The sequence below is a fragment of the Dasypus novemcinctus genome, chromosome 23, assembly GCF_030445035.2.
Source record: "Dasypus novemcinctus isolate mDasNov1 chromosome 23, mDasNov1.1.hap2, whole genome shotgun sequence".
NCBI classification, from domain to species: domain Eukaryota; kingdom Metazoa; phylum Chordata; class Mammalia; order Cingulata; family Dasypodidae; genus Dasypus; species Dasypus novemcinctus.
The window spans coordinates 3,253,722-3,270,826 of record NC_080695.1 but is presented as its reverse complement, the minus strand read 5'-3'; the positions used below and the strand labels follow the sequence as shown (position 1 = coordinate 3,270,826).

The window sequence follows — 17,105 nt, the reverse complement described above, 5'->3', positions numbered from 1 at the left end:
CCAGCAGTGGTATTGCTGGGTCATATGGCAAATCTATGGCTAGTTTTTTGAGAAAATGCCATACTGTCCTCCAGAACGGTTGGATCCTTCTGCATTCCCACCAGCAGTGGATGAGTGTTCCCCTTCCTTCACATCCTCTCCAGCACTTGTATTCTTCTGTTTTTTTCATAGCTGCCAATCTTATGGGTGTAAGATGGTATCTCATTGTACTTTTGATTTGCATTTCCCTGATAGCTAGAGATTTGGAACATTTTTTCATGTGCTTTTTTGCCATTTGTATTTCTTCTTCGGAGAAGTGTCTGTTTAAGTCTTTTTCCCATTTTTTGAATGGGTTGTTTATCTTTTTATTTTCAAGATATAGAAGTTCTTTATATATGCACGTTATAAGTTTCTTATCAGATATATGATTGCCAAATATTTTCTCCCACTGTGTGGGCTCCCTTTTTACTTTCTTGACAAACTCCTTTGAGGTGCAGAAGGCTTTTATTTTGAGGTAGTCCCATTTATCTATTAGTTCTTTTGCTGCTCGTGCTTTTGGTGAGATATTCATAAATCCATTTCCTATTACAAGGTCCTGTAGATGTTTCCCTACACTGCTTTCTAAGGTTTTTATGGTCTTGGCTCTTATATTTAGGTCTTTGATCCATCTTGAGTTGATCTTTGTATAAGGTGTAAGATGGTAATCCTCTTTCATTCTTCTACATATGGCTATCCAGTTCTCCAGACACCATTTGTTGAATAGGCCACTCTCTCCCAGTTGAGAGGGTTTGGTGGCTTTATCGAATATTATGTGGCTGTATATGTGAGGTTCTATTTCAGAGCTTTCAATTCGATTCCATTGGTCTATGTGTCTCTCCTTATGCCAATACCATGCTGTTTTCACCACCGTAGCTTTGTAGTATGTTTTGAAGTCAGGTAGTGTGATTCCTCCAATTTCGTTTTTCTTTTTCAGTATGTCTTTGGCTATTCGGGGTCTCTTTCCTTTCCAAATAAATTTCATAGTTAGTTTTTCTAGTTCCTTAAAGAAGGCTGCGTTGATTTTTATTGGGATTGCATTGAATGTGTATATCAGTTTTGGTAGGATAGACATCTTAATAATGTTCAGTCTTCCTATCCATGAACAAGGAATAGTCTTCCATTTATTTAGGTCTTCTTTGATTTCCTTGAACAATCTTGTATAGTTCTTGTTGTATAAGTTCTTTACCTCTTTAGTTAAATTTATTCCTAAGTATTTGATTTTTTTATTTACTATTGTGAATGGTATTTTTTTCTTGATTTCCTCCTGATCTTGCTCATTATTGGTGTACAGAAATGCTACTGATTTTTGCGCATTGATCTTATAACCTGCGACTTTACTAAACTCATTTATGAGTTCTAGAATCTTCGTTGTAGATCTCTCAGGGTTTTCTATGTATAGGATCATGTCATCTGCAAATAATGAAATTTTGACTTCTTCCTTTCCAATTTGAATGCCTTTTATTTCTGGTTCTTGCCTCAGTGCTCGAGCAAGTACTTCTAAGACAATGTTAAATAGGAGCGGCGACAGTGGGCATCCTTGTCTTGTTCCTGAGTTTAGAGGGAAGGAGTCTAGGATTTCTCCATTGTAAACAATATTGGCTTTAGGTTTTTCATATATAGTCTTTATCATGTTCAAAAAATTCCCTTGTATTCCAATCTTTTGGAGTGTTTTTATCAAGAAAGGGTGCTGTATTTTGTCAAATGCTTTTTCTGCATCAATAGATATAATCATGTGATTTTTTTCCTTCAATCTGTTTATATGGTGTATTACGTTGATTGATTTTCTTATGTTAAACCATCCTTGCATACCTGGGATGAATCCCACTTGGTCGTGGTGTATAATACGTTTAATGTGTTGTTGAATACGATTAGCAAGTATTTTGTTAAGTATTTTTGCGTCTAGATTCATTAGAAAAATTGGTCTGTAATTTTCCTTTCTTGTGATGTCTTTGTTTGGCTTTGGTACTAGGGTAATGTTGGCATCATAGAAGGAGTTGGGTAATGTTCTTTCTGTTTCGATTTTTTGGAATAGTTTCAGCAGGATTGGTGTCAGTCTTTCCGGAATGTTTTGTAGAATTCACTTGTGAAGCCATCTGGCCCTGGGCTCTTCTTAGTTGGGAGATTTTAAATAACTGATTCTATCTCTCTGCTTGTGATTGGTTTGTTAAGATCATCAATTTCTTCTTTCATCAATATGGGCTGCTTATGTGTTTCTAGGAATTTGTCCATTTCCTCTAGATTGTCATTTTTGTTGGAATATAGTTTTTCAAAATATCCTCTTATGATAGTCTTTATTTCTGTGGGGTCAGTGGTGATATCGCCTTTCTCATTTCTTATTTTGTGTATTTGCATCTTCTCTCTTTTTTTCTTTGTTAGTGTTGCTAAAGGTTTGTCAATTTTGTTAATCTTCTCAAAAAACCAGCTCTTGGTCTTGTTTATCTGTTCAAGTGCTTTCTTATTTTCTATTTCATTTAGTTCTGCTCTTATCTTTGTTATTTCCTTCCTTCTTCTTCCTGTTGGGTCACTTTGTTGTTGTTTTTCTAATTCCTTCAAATGTGCAGTTAGTTCTTCAATTTTTGCTCTTTCTTCTTTTTTGATATATGAATTTATGGCTATAAACTTCCCTCTCAGTACTGCTTTTGCTGTATCCCATAAATTTTGGTATGTTGTGTTATCATTATCATTTGTTTCAAGGTAGTCATTGATTTCTTTTGAGATTTCCTCTTTGACCCACTGTTTTTCTAAGAGTGTGCTGTTTAATTTCCAAATCGTGGGGTGAAATCTGGGCTTCTGTCCCTTGCAAATCTCCAGCTTGACTCCACTGTGGTCAGAGATAATGTTTTGTATGATTTCAATCTTTCTGAATTCGTTCAGCCTTTCTTTGTGGCCTAGCATATGATCTATCTTGGAGAATGATCCATGTGCACTTGAGAAAAATGTATATCCTGCTGTGTTTGGGTGTAGCGATCTATATATATCTATTAGATCCGCTCCTCTAATATACTATTCAGATGTTTTGTTTCTTTGGTGATTCTCTTTTGAGATGTTCTGTCCAGAGTTGATAGTGGTGTATTAAAATCCCCGACTATAATTGTAGATGTATCTATTCTTTCACTTAGTTTTTCCAGCGTTTGCCTGACGTATTTAGAGGCACCCTTGTTAGGGGCATAGATATTTATGATTGTTCGATCTTCTTGCCAGATTTTCCCTTTCACTAAAATGTAGTATCCTTCTTTGTCTCTCACAATTGTTTCACATTTAAAGTCTATTTTGTCTGATATTAATATAGCTACTCCTGCCTTTTTTTGGTTATTGTTAGCTTGTATGATTGTTTTCCAGCCATTCACTTTCAATCTCCATGCGTCTCTGGGTCTAAGATGTGTCTCTTGTAGACAACATATGGATGGGTCATATTTCCTTATCCAATGTCCCAGTCTGAATCTTTTGATAGGTGAGTTTAATCCGTTGACATTCAGTGTTATTACTATCAAGGAATTATTTGTGTTAGCCATATTTTGATTGGATTTGTGTTTGTCATATTTTGTTTGTATATTTTTTTTTGTCTTTTTTGTTATTGTTGTTGGTCTTATACTCTCCTCCAACTCTGCCTTTCCTGTTTTCTTCTTTCTTCCTGTAGAACTCCCTTTAGAATTTCTTGAAGGGGAGGTTTCTTGTTGGTATACTCTTTCAGTTTCTGTTTGCGAATATTTTGAACTCTCCATCATGTTTGAATGCTAATTTAGCTGGATAGAGTATTCTTGGTTGGAAATTTCTTTCCTTTAGTACTTTGACTATATCATACCACTGCCTTCTTGCCTCCATGGTTTCAGAAGAGAAATCAGCACTTAATCTAATTGAGCTTCCCTTGTATGTGATGGTTTTCTTTTCTCTTGCTGCTTTTAGGATTTTCTCTTTGTCTTGAGCCTTGGATAATTTGACAAGTATATCTCTTGGGGTGGGCCTGTTGGGGTTTATGACTTGTGGAGTGCGCTGTGCTTCTTGGATATGTACATCTGTCTCTTTCAGTAGATTTGGGAAGTTTTCAGCCATTATTTCCTGCAGCACTCCTTCTGACCCCTTTCCCTTCGCTTCACCTTCTGGAATGCCTATAATACGTATGTTTGAGCGTTTTGCATTGTCATTCAGGTCCCTAAATCCTAATTGGATTTTTTCTATCTTCTTATTGACCCCTTCTACTATCTGTTTGATTTCTGAAGTACTGTCTTCCACATCACTAATTCTCTGCTCTGTCTCTTCTAGTCTGCTGATATTTGCTGCTAGTGTATTTTTGATTTCTTGAACTGTGGTGTTCATTCCCATCATATCTATTATGTTTTTTCGTATGTCTGCAATTTCCCCTCCAAGTGATGTCTTCATGTTGTTAACCTCTTTCATTACTTCGTCAAATTTGTCGGTGATAAATGTTCTGAGATCTTTCATTGCTTGTGCCAAGTTTTGCTCCCCTTCGTGATTATTGGTTTGTTGATTGGATTCAGCCATGTTTTCCTGATTACTGGTTTGGTTTGTAGATTTTTGTTGCTTTCTGGTCATCTCTTTATCTTGACGGATTTAATCAGTTCCTTAGCTTCTTTGTCTGCTCTTGGAGGTTAATTAGCTGTTATTTTTGCATCAGTGTTATATCTTCTCTTTGTCACTTTTTTCTTCTTATTCTAGTTTCTTGTTGTTGGTTAAGTTCACTTTAAAGGAAAGTATTAGTGTTGGGGGAAGGCAATTGTGTAAGCAAGGGAAAAGTGTAAAGTAATATTGGTGATATATGTTAACAAAGCAAGAATATGAGATCTGGAGGATGGAGGTTAGATTTATGTAAATTGTGTAGAGTTATAGCAGTAGGTAGAGTACCTATTATGAGGTAGGTGATTGAATATAGGAGGATTATGGTATGAGCTAAAAAGCTATTGATTTCGTGAGAGAGGGAAAGAGAAAAAAAGTGGTAATAGTTTCAAGCGTGGATAACAGACAGAAAACAAAACATAGGTATTAGAAATTAAGACTTAGACCCTTCGTGGATCGAAGAAAGGGAGGTGGGAGGTGGAATATGGGAGAGCCAGTAGATGGTGGCGGATATCAAGATGTAGGGGAAAGAGGATAGTGCAGGTAGGCTAAATCAGTTCACACAGAAATGAGGCAGTGGAGGATGGGAAAATCCAGCAAATATGAGGTGTTCCCTGTAGCACCTATTGTGTACTTGAATTAAAATAAAATAAGTGGAAAATGAGGGACAAGAGGGAAAGAGAAAACCGAAAAAAAAACACTAATTATAATAAAGAAAAAAAGAAAGACAAGAAGAAAGGAAGAAAGAAAAAGAGGATAGGTACACGGTGGGGAACAGATAGGGGGAAGAGAGATATAGGTATACAAGTGTCACAATTACAACACTATCTAAAACAACAAGCAAAAAAACCCCTAAATAACTGTATAAAAAAAAAAGGGGGACTTTGGGGGGCACGCTAGGAGAAAAGACTAGGGGATAATGCAATATTAGCAATCAGGGCGTCAAAAAGAGTAAAAAATAAGATAAAGTGAAAATAAAAACAAAACAATATGAACCAATAAAGATAAAACGCAAACGTTAAGGTCCAGAGCATTCAAGGACCCCAGGTAGACCCCAGGGCGTGATGTATTCGGGGGTGGAAAGTCTGAGACACTGAAGACTCAAGAGGTGTGAGTCTGGGGTGTGGACCGCCAGAGTCCAGGGGACCCAGACCTGGCAACCTCAAATCTGGTCCACAGAAAGCTTAGGAGCTCCGCAGTGCAACACAGCCCTCAGGGATCCCCGTAGCTGGGTGCCAGCCCCGTGGGGGAAGATAGATCGGCGAATTCTATATTGAATGTCTGATCTCTGAAATTCACCTAACTCCTCAGGGTATCAGCCTTTGGACAGCTCCCTCCCTGTGCTCCCACGCAACGGCCACTTGAGGGCGCCTCTACACCACGGCCAGTTCAATGACCCAGATCCCAAGCCCTGCCGGGTGGGGTGGGCTTCAGCTGGAAACGCTGAAAACAGACTCTAAGATCCGAAATCCCAAACTTCGCAAAATATTCCCCAATCAGCTTCTAGACGTGTCTTCCTCCCTCACTGCACCCTACAACAGTCTCCCAATTGTGTCCCCTTATTGTCCAAAATCCAATTCCGTTGCAGATCGGCAGCCAGACCTGTGGGGATGGGGCTCCAGGCGGAAGCGCTACTCCCCCCCTGTCCGGAGACCAAAAACGTCCCCGCTTCACAGGGAAACACCGTCTGTCTCCGCAAATCAATCTGCAAAGGAGTCTTGTCCCAACAATCCCTCACCAGCCAGCCCAGTATCCGCGAATTTCTCAGCACCACAAAGCCTCTAGAATAAGGAAAAAAAACAAAAAACAAAACAAAAACCCTGGCCGCCGCGGCTCCGGAGCTGCCGGAGCGCCCGCTACCGCGTCTCCGCCCACCCAAGCAGGGAACTTCCCGCGCCCAGCTGGGACCTCCGTTTATATATTATAGACGTATCCTCTCTGTTACCTTCCCACCGAATTGACGTCCAGACACCTTCCAACCAGCAAAAATCCCCGAAACAGCGCGGTCCCAAAGAGCCTTCAACGCTGCCCAGCCGCCCCCTGCAGAGACACTACCAGGCAAGCTCACGCAGCCACCATCTTCCTCTGATCACCCCTTATTACCACAGCTAATAAGGCCATCTGGTGGGTAGTGGAACCTATGTCCTGGCAAACCTTAGTATAGTCTTGTATTGACCCTCCTGCTGCCTTACGGGTCTAATAGCTTTTTTGCATTCACTATTTGCTTAATCAAATGCAAGAGTTAATAAAATCATGGCTCTAGCATCCAGAATTTCTATAGTTTTTTAAATAATATCTGATAGCCTAGCTACAAACTCTACATATGACCCATTTACTCCTTGTATAACTTTAGCAAAGGATTGTACAGGTTTCCCAGGGGCTGAAATTTTTCTCCAAGCAGCTAAGCAGGACATTATAACTTGAACTATTGCTCCATCCATCATCATACTACATTTGTCTACCAACTCCTGCCCAAGCTCCTATTCCCAATAGCTGTTCTGCCGATATAGGCACCGGAGGGTCTTGATTAGCATTTCACCAGGCAGTCATATTAGACTCATTGGTCCACCAAGTTTTAAATTGCAGAAATTCAGCAGGGTTAAGAACAGTACGGGCTAACATTTCCCAGTCCCAAGGAATCAATCTATCTGCCTGAGCCCTGCCCTGAACTAAGCCAAAGGTATATGGAGAATTAACCCCATATTGCAGGCAAGCCTGTTTTAAATCTTTCAATAGTTTAAAAGGTATTGGTTCATGATGAAACTCAACACCTCCCTGAGGATTATTAGCATGTGATGGGGTTGGTCGTGCTATAACTGGAAAAGCTGATAAAAATTGCATGGCCTCCAGATCCCCTTGTTGAGATCCTTGCAATAAACAGCACATCAAGGGTGTTTGAGGAGTGGGTTGGAAACAACTATCTTTTTTAACACAGGGTAAAGCATCTGCTGTATCTGAAAAAAAATTCAGGTGCTGAGGCTGGGGCAGGCACAAGTGGCGACTCATCAGGCGCAGTAGATTGAACTGGATATAAGCTAGGATAAGTGCCTGGAGGAGATATATGGAGATTGGATATTTCATTAGAGCAGACAGTTGTCTTTTTATCTATTAAAGGATTAGTACTAGGATTAGGCATAAAGCCAGAAGATTCTCCTCTGCCTTTTGGCTCAGAATTTAGTTCTTTCAAATGGCCCTCCATTTTCTTTTTGTCTATGGGTTTTGAAAATATAATAATTTCTTCTTTCTCATCTTCCTCTGATTGTAAAGGATCTAAGGTGGCAGCAATTTGCTGGCACAAAGCCCACACAGATAAAGGAATGGATTCCCCTTTCTGATATGCTCTTCATAAAGCTTTCTTTACATGTTTCCACTGTTTTGAATTTAAGACATTACGCCCCTGAGGCTGAAACCAACTACAAAGCTTTTGTATTAAAACAAACAATTCTATTAACTCACAACTTTTTACAGGCACCTCACTAGCTTTCAACAAGGTTTTTAACACTTGCGAATATTCTTCCACAAGTGCAGTTCGATTACCCATTACCCTGATGACTTCGTGACAATGTTACTTACTTAATCTTGAAGACTTGAGTACTCTGCTTTGTACATCACACACGACCCTCCACAAGGTCTTTCCCGTGGTTCCTGATACTGATTTGGAAGACTCACTGACTTCTTCGGGCCCCACGTTGAGCACCAGATGTTGGAGATTTGGACCCAAAGGTATCGGGAATGAAAGAAAGAGAAAAGGGGGGAGGAAAGAAAGAGAAAGAACTAACGAGCTGGGATCAGGGGGTCTGCGAGTAATGACTCAGACAACTTTATTTTCTACATGTGGCATTATATATACTCAAACTATTGAGATAACAAACAGTGTAACTACACATTAACAAGACTCATGAATTAGATAACTTATCTCAAAGTACAAAGATTCAGTATTCCTTTCAAACTACAAAGTGTTTTGGCTCATATTTCTCCCTGCCCCAGACAACTCTATCCTGTTGGCTTGAAAGCCTTAATTGCTGCATTCCTATGTTAAAAGCATAGCCATGGAAACAGCATGTCTTCCTTTTTGAGACCACTATGCCTCAGTTTCCAACACTCTTCCTGAGCAAGCTTCTGTTTCTCCCTCTTCCCACTCTGGGCCTCCAAAAAGAGCCTGCAGGGCATGGACATAGGAGAAGGTCAAGTTCCATGACTTCAGCAGGGAGCACTTGTTGATGGCATTGAGGTTGATGGATGCCTCCTCTTTTCTGTGGCCTTCTGAGAAGAATGTGACTCCAGGAACAGCAGGGCACACAGTGTAGCACAATTCTGAGACAATTGAAATAACAATTTGGTTAGAAGAAAACTTCTGGGGACATGTGTGGCCTGGGGTCACCATATTGGGTTTCTGTAAAGTGCCTTCAAAGTAGATGTGATGGTCACCCATAGACTTGTAAACTGCCAGCACCTTCTAGGTTACATAGATAGTGCTTCAAGTCTTGGTCCCCTTCAGGGAGGATCTCTGGCTCCATGATGGGCATGATGCCACTTTGCTGGTAGATGTTGTCAGAATGGGCCAGCACAGTGATGTTCTCCATGATGGTAAGGGCAGAGGGGGTATGCATCCTGATCTTCAGCACACAGCTCCACTTTTCCAAGTCACTTCTCCCTTTCTTGTACTGGGTTCAGTGCTCAGAAAGCCCATCCAGAAGTTGTGGTCTTACCATTTGTTCCTGCCAAGAGTATCACACACTTGTCTACCTTGATGTCTATGATACTATGTGTGGATATGATAACTTAAAGGAAAAGATTCCCATTATCCACCTTTTGGTAAAGCATCCCATGGAAAAAGATGACACTGCCAATGTGGGTCTTTATCCTTGTTTTGGGTCTTAGTAAACTTTCAACACTTGCTTAAGCATGGGTGAACAAGTTGTCATGTGAACTGTGCTGCCCAACATATTCTGGGTATTTTCTGATCCACCAAACTATAATGTTGCATGTGCACAGTAACACTTACTCCACAATCAAATGGAATTGGTGTATAAGATATCTGGCTTTGTTGGCGCTGAAGGCCCAAGTAAGTTACAGTGACTCAAATGTCTGTGGCTCCCAGTATTACCTTCTTGCCTTCTATTTCCCTAGCAGCAGCAATTGTCCAGGAGGAGGTCCCTATGATGACTTGACTGAGGAAGGAAAATTTGGATCTTATTATGAAATATTTCAGCATGATATACAGGTACCATCTGTAAGTGGACAGCTGTAACACTACAGTTCCTTTTTAGGATATCCCTGGAGGGCAGTGGTAAAGGGAAATCATTCTAGTGGGCAGAATTTCTAGGAGTTCACCTTAATTCATTTTTATTGGAAGGATAAGTGGCCTGGAGTGCACTTGTGTATTGATTGATTCATAGGCTGTGTCCTATGACTCGACAGGATGATCAGGGTTTTGGAAGGAATATGAATTGAAAATTGGTGGCAATGGTATCTGGGAAAGAGGTATGTTTATCCACTTTTCTGAATGGGCAAAAACCAGGAAGTATTTTAATCCCATTGAAGCAGGCTAATAAGATAGGGAGTTAATAGACAGACCTGGAACCTAGCAGAGAGTCCAGAATCACCCCCAAGATTCTGCTATCCAGAACAAAGACTTCTTCTGGAAGCAAGGAAAAGCCTCAGATATTCCCCAAGGACTTTATCATTAGGTCCTCACTGTATTGATAGGTGGGGTGATCAATCAATACAGAAAACAGCTGGAATCCTTTCCTTACCATTAGCAAAGAGGTAGAATAAATAATAGTTTATAAAGCAGACCACAAGGCCTGAGCATGCTCTTGCCCCACTCTCTTGCCTCTGGACCTGTTCCTGCCCTCTGTGCACACTGTCACCATTTTTCCCCTGCCATGTGGCCACACAAGTAAAATCTGGGCATTTATACTCTATAATGGGAAATTGTAGCTTTTAAATCAGCCCTCTTTATCACTTTTCACCCCATTTCTCTCTCCTTGGGATCCCTGATCTGTTATTTTCTCCCATTACTCTTCCTTCCCTGCCTGAATAAATTACTGGCCTAATTCATGACATGCTCTTGAAATTAATTTCTGCATAATAGCCAAGAACCTAAATAAAATCTGGTAGTACCATGTAAATGCTCATCAAATGGTGACTTTAGTAGAGGAGGATTTTAGTAACCAAGTGGATAAGATGAATGATTCTGTGGTTACCAGTGGCCTCTTTCTCCAGCCACTCCTGTCATTGCCTAATGGGCTCATGAACAAATTGGCCAAAGTGGTAGGGATGGAGGTTATGAATGGGCTCAGTAACATGGATTTTTCTTCACCAAGGCTGACATGGCAACAGCCACTGCTGAGTGTCCAATCTGCCAGGAGCAGAGACCCACACTTGGTCCCTGATATGACCTTGTTCCCCAATGGGAGCAACTGTTACCTGATCACAAGTTGTATAAACTGAACAGCTTTCATAATGGAAGGGGCTGCATTTTTTTCTTCCAGCATTTCATCTGTCCTCTGGATATGAATCTTTCTTCCTTGCTTGCAGTGCTTTTGTGCAACTACCATCCCTGGATTTAAAGAACGCCTTATCCACCATCATGGTATCACACCAAACATTGCTTCTGATCAAATAACTCACTTCATAGCAAAGGAAGTGTGGGAATGGGCACATGGAATTCACTGGACTTATAATATTCTCCATCATGCTAATACCTATGGATTGATATAAGAGTGGAATCACCTTCAGAAGACTCAATTATTCTAGTAGCTGAGTGATAATACCTTGTAGTACTGAGGCAATGTTCTCCAGGAGACTGTATATGCTCTAAATCAACATCCACTATATTGTGCTGTTTCTCCCATTGCACAATAGAGGGGATGTTGATTTAGAGCATACAAGATATCAAAATATGGAAATGGGAGCAGGACCACACACTATCATCCCTAGTGATTCATTAGAAAACTTTTTTCTTTCTGTATTTTCAGCCTTATGGTGTGCTGGTCTAACTGTCTTATTTCTAAAAGGAAGAGTGCACCACCAGGAGACAAATCAATGTTTCCTGAAAAAGAAGATTATCAATGGACCACTTTGGGATCTTTGTTCCTCTGAATCAGCAGAAAAAGTAAGAATAATCTGTACTGGCTTCAGTGAATGATCTGATTTCAAATGGAAATAGAACTTCTACTATGAGATGTAGGCAAAGATGAGTTTGCTTGGAATATAGAAGATCTCTTCAGGCATCTCTCAATACTACCATACCCTGTGATTAGAATCACTGGAACACTGAAAAAAATGCAATCCAGACAGATTAATAGCCCAATCCTTTCAGAAGTGAAGAATTTGGTCATCACACCAGGCAAATAGCCATGACTTAGAGTGCTTGCTGAGAGTACAGTGAACATTTGATGGGTAGCAGAAAATACTGATGAAAATACAACCAGTTGCAGAAATAAGCGGTGGAATGGTTACTTCTTCCAAGCTTTGTTATGAGTATTTTTGCATATATGCATAAATACGATATTCTTGTTTTTTCCTTTCCTTAATGCTGTCATATAAAATAAATTGTATTAATTTTATGTTATAGTATTTAAATTACAAGATACCAAGGAGAATAATTAACATATCCTACATGCATGCATCCTCTTCTAGAGGGAGTATTATTTCATTTCCCATAGTTTTCAGGACAGTTGAATTATATTAGGTGAAAGTAAGTATGTTATTGATTTTTTTCAGAAATTAAGTATCATTTAATGATATGTGTATGGGCGACAAGTTTATAAGTGTGGATTGTGATGGTTAATTTCATGTGTCAACTTGGCTGAGTTGTCTGGCCTGTTGTTTTGTCAAGAAAACATTGTCCTGATTGTTACTGCGAGGGTATTTTATAAATGAATTTGAATCATTATTTATTTTACTGAATTTGGCTGATTTAATCTACAATCAAAAACAGATATTGGCTTCAGCAATGACTGGAGTCTTCTCTTCCACTCATTTGAAGCCTTGAAGGGAACGCTGAGGATATCATTAGGCAGAAAGAAGAATTTCTATCTCTATTTTGGGTGACCATCTTCTCCTGGGTATTTCATCATTCTATTCATTGAAATTTCCATTGTGCAGGATCTGTGGAGGAATCCAACTTCAGCTTCACTGAGTTTCAAATTCCTTGATGTCTTCCCTTGAATTTGGAATCACCAATCCACATGTCATGAACCAAATTTTATGACAAATCTTTTAAAATTTACATATGTGTATGTATTTATAATCTATCTATATCTATAGCTATGTCTATATCTATATCTATTATCATCTTTATATCTCTATATATATCTATATCTATCTATACATAGCTGGCTATCTCATATGCCACTAGTTTCATTTCTCTGGAGAACACTGACAAATACACCTTTACAACCAACATAATAAAGTGCAAGAAGAACAGCACGTAGATAAGGAACTCTCTATGTCTTGAAGTTTCATCATCAGGGGACCACTTTGTTCTTAAACTTCTCTGACACCATCTCTCATCTTCCCTTCCTTTTAATCATTCCCTACCAATTTACTTTCCTTGTTGGGATTCATTGAATTCCATTCCTTAGGGTCTTTGTCTGATATCCTTCTGGCTTCTGCCTTCTATTCTGAGGTCTCTCTTCAAATGTTTCCCCATCTGTTGGTTTTGATTGAACATTGAGCACCCTTTCTGAGCCTCTCAATTTTACATGTTTTCATTTCACATTAGCAGTTGTCACCATAACATTTCTCCATCATGTGATCTCAGAGAACTTTTGTTTTCAACATGTTATTCTCATTTTCCAGTCATTATCTGCAGGATAGCTGGTTTGAATATCTATTCCACAAGTGAATGAATGAATTTCCATAAAAAACTCTACTATTCATGTCAGATTAGTGAATATTTTGAAAGTAGAAGAACAATCCCTTATTCGAGATGGCATTACCTATTGGGTTTGATTTAAAAATCCAGAAATTAAATTCCTGGCTTCAAAATATTGATTATAAATGTGTTAGTAATGGCTGTTTGTTTGAAAATTAGTCATACTTTTTCTTTTTTTCTGGGTAGCCACATCAAACACATGGAACCAGGAAATGACACAAGAATTTCAGAATTTCTCCTTTGGGCATTTTCAGAGGAATCAGAATTGAAGTCCTTGCTCTTTGGACTTTTTCTGTCCATGTACTTGACCACCTTCTTTGGAAACCTGCTCATCATCCTGGCCACCATCACTGACTCCCACCTCCACACACCCATGTACTTCTTTCTCTCCAACCTGTCCTTTATAGACATCTGTTTATCCTCTACCACTGTCCCAAAGATGTTGGTGAATATACAGACACAGATAAGAGTCATAACCTATGAAGGCTGCATTACCCAGATGTACTTTTTCTTACTCTTTGGAGGGTTGGATGACTTCCTTTTGGCTGTGATGGCCTATGACCGCTTTGTGGCCATCTGTCACCCCCTGCACTACACAGTCATCATGAACTCCCAGCTATGTGTCATACTGGTACTGGGGTCCTGGATCCTGAGTGCCCTGCATTCTTTGCTACACAGCTTAATGGTATTGCAGCTGTCCTTTTGTACACATTTTGAAATTCCCCATTTCTTCTGTGACCTTGATCAGATGGTCCGACTTTCCTGTTCTAACACATTCATCAATAATGTAGTGATGTATATTGCAACTGGGCTGCTGGTTTTTGGTCCCTTCACTGGTATAATTTATTCTTATTCCAAGATTTTTTCCTCTGTGCGTGTAATCTCATCAGTTCAAGGGAAATATAAAGCATTTTCCACATGTGTATCTCACCTCTCAGTTGTCTCCTTATTTTATTGCACACTAATAGGAGTGTATCTTAGTTCCACTGCATTGCCAAATCCACACTCAAGTGCAGCAGCCTCAGTGATGTACACTGTGATCACACCCATGCTGAACCCCTTCATCTATAGTCTGAGGAATAAAGAAATGTTGGGGGCTCTGAAAAGATTCTTTGTGAGTGAAGTCATACCAGTGTCATTTGTTCTTCAGCAGAGGAAGTGCTTGTGATTGCATGACTCAAAGATTCAAAGCCAGAAATTGCAGTTTTCTGATGAGTTCATGGAACAGAGCTTTGCCCTAGATTCAGATAGGACTTTAATCTGAAGCAAAACTTTAAATCGTACATTGTATTACCATAGAACATAATTGTTTATAATGATCATTATATAATTATTGAAGTAAGATATCTTGGTGTCCCTATATAATAGGATTTATACATTGAGGTGGAGGACTGGGTTACATATTTACACTATTTTATTTGATGATATATGTGGCTTTTTACATTTCTGCAAGCAAAATATCTACCCTATCTATACATTTTGTCATAAATATTCAATGGTCTGTGAGTAAAAATATCTATGTATTTATCAAATTATCCATTGTGTTATCTCTTTACTCATACATTGCATTAAAAATTATGTTTTGCCATATGAATAAATTTTGTGACAAGAAGGCAAGCAAGCTTGCTGGCAGGAGACCAGTGTGTATGGTGAGCTTGTGGATAATGAATGGGACCTTTCCAAAATCTGGGAAATGGCACAGATTGGCTAACAGGAAAGTAAATTAGTGGTGCTTAGATTCCAGAGGCCAGGGTACCATAGTACATCAGCCAGGAATGAGCAGAATGTGGAAATGAAGAGATGCCACCAAAGAGTAACTGGCTCTTTGGAACTGGTCTGCACATTTAGAGGGTCTATTGACCAGTTTTGATAAGGTAAACATGAAAAATTGTAAAGATTTAGAGTGAGCTGAACCAAATTGCAAAGAACCTCAACACTAGGTCAAACAACATTAAAACCCTAGGCAATAGAGATACACGGAACACCAGAGTAAACTCATTAAAATAAACAGATGCCTTAAATATCAAAAAAATTACAAGCTGTACCAAGAAATGGGAAGACATGGCCCAGTCAAAGAAATAAATTTAAAAGCCAGAGGAGAAGCACAATTTGGAGAACAAATCAAAGATATCCACACAAGTTTCCTAAATCAATTCCAAGAGATGAAGGAAGAGCTAAAGGAAATTAAGAAGACACTGGGTGAGCATACAGAAAAATTATAAACATACATAGAAAAATAAAAGATCTCAAGGTAATTAAAAGCATAATAGAAGAAGTTATAAATACAATAGGAGCAAACAACAGCAGATTTGAACAGGCAGAGGAAAGAATTAGTAAATTATAAGATGGAACACAAATAGTCACAATGATATAAGAACATATTGAGAAGGAAATGGAAAAAAAAATTGAGCAGGGTCTCTGGGATTTGTATGATGACATGTAGCACACAAATATATGCATTATGGGTGTCCCAGATGGACAAAAGAAGGTAAAAAAGGCAGAGAAATGTGGAGGAAATTATGGCTGAAAATTCCCAACTCTTATGAGTCATATAGATGTACATGTCTAAGAGGAACAGCATACTCCACACAGAATAAATACTAACAGATCTACTCTTTGGCATGTACTAATCAGATTGTCAAATGTCAAAGGTAAAAGAGAATCCTAAAAACAAGGGAGAGAATCCTGAAAGTAGCAATAGAGAAGCAATCCTTCATATACAAGGGACGCTCAGTAAGATTACGTGCTGTTTTCTCATCTGAAACCATGGAGGCAAGAAGGTACTGGTATGACATATTTAACGTACTGAAAAAGAAAAACCATGAGCCAAAAAATCGGTAACCAGCAAAATGTCCTTCATAAATGAGGAAGAGATTTAAGTAGTAACAGATAAACAGAAATTGAAAGAATTCATCAGCAAGAGTCATGCCCTACAAGAAATACTAAAGGTAATTTTTGCAGGCTAAAAGGAAAATGCATCAGAGAGAGAGGTTTTATGGAGAGTATAGAAATGAAAATTATTAGTAAAGGTAAATAAAGGGATAGAAAGAGAAACAAACAAAAAAAAGAAATGACATATGAAAGCCCAAAGATGAAATGGTTGAAATAAATACTGCCTTTACAGTAATAACACCAAATATTAATGGTTTAAATTCCCTAGTTAAGAGTACAGATTGAAAAAATGGATAAAAAATAAGATTCATCTATTTGCTATCTGCAGGACACTCAGCTAAGACCATTGGATGCAAATACATTGCAAGAGAAAGTTTGGAAAAGTATTTTCCATGGAAAATTACCAAAAAAGATTGCTCTGTTAGTGATACTAATATCAGGAAATATGGACTTATGTGCAAAACTGTTATAAGAGACAAAGAAGGACACTATGTAATGATAAAAGTGGCAACCTACCAAGAAGAAAGAACAATCATAAATATCTATGTATCCACACAGGGTGCACCAAAATACTTGAGGCAAGCACTGGAAAATTGTAGGTGAGAAACTGACACCTCTACAATAATAGTTGGGGACTTCAATACACCATTCTCAACAGTAGATAGATCATCTACAAAGATGCTCAGTAAAGAAACAGCAATCTTGAATAACATGATAGATGAGCTAACCTAACACT

The 17,105-nt window shown here is 38.8% G+C and overlaps 1 protein-coding gene and 1 pseudogene across 1 annotated transcript; one reads left to right on the top strand and one right to left on the bottom strand.

Moving 5' to 3' along the window:
• Positions 1-8,625: 8,625 nt before the first annotated feature.
• Positions 8,626-11,153, bottom strand: LOC101422942 (fructose-bisphosphate aldolase A pseudogene; annotated as a pseudogene).
• A 2,523-nt stretch (positions 11,154-13,676) lies between these two features.
• On the top strand, positions 13,677-14,645 carry LOC105747192 (olfactory receptor 7A10-like). The gene has a single exon (XM_012529371.1). It carries the CDS (start codon positions 13,677-13,679, stop codon positions 14,643-14,645), a length of 969 nt encoding a protein of 322 aa, XP_012384825.1.
• Positions 14,646-17,105: the final 2,460 nt, after the last annotated feature.

What these genes read in the sequence shown, in the direction of transcription:
- LOC105747192 (XM_012529371.1), top strand. Translation starts at nt 13,677, where the DNA reads ATGGAACCAGGAAATGACACAAGAATTTCAGAATTTCTCCTTTGGGCA.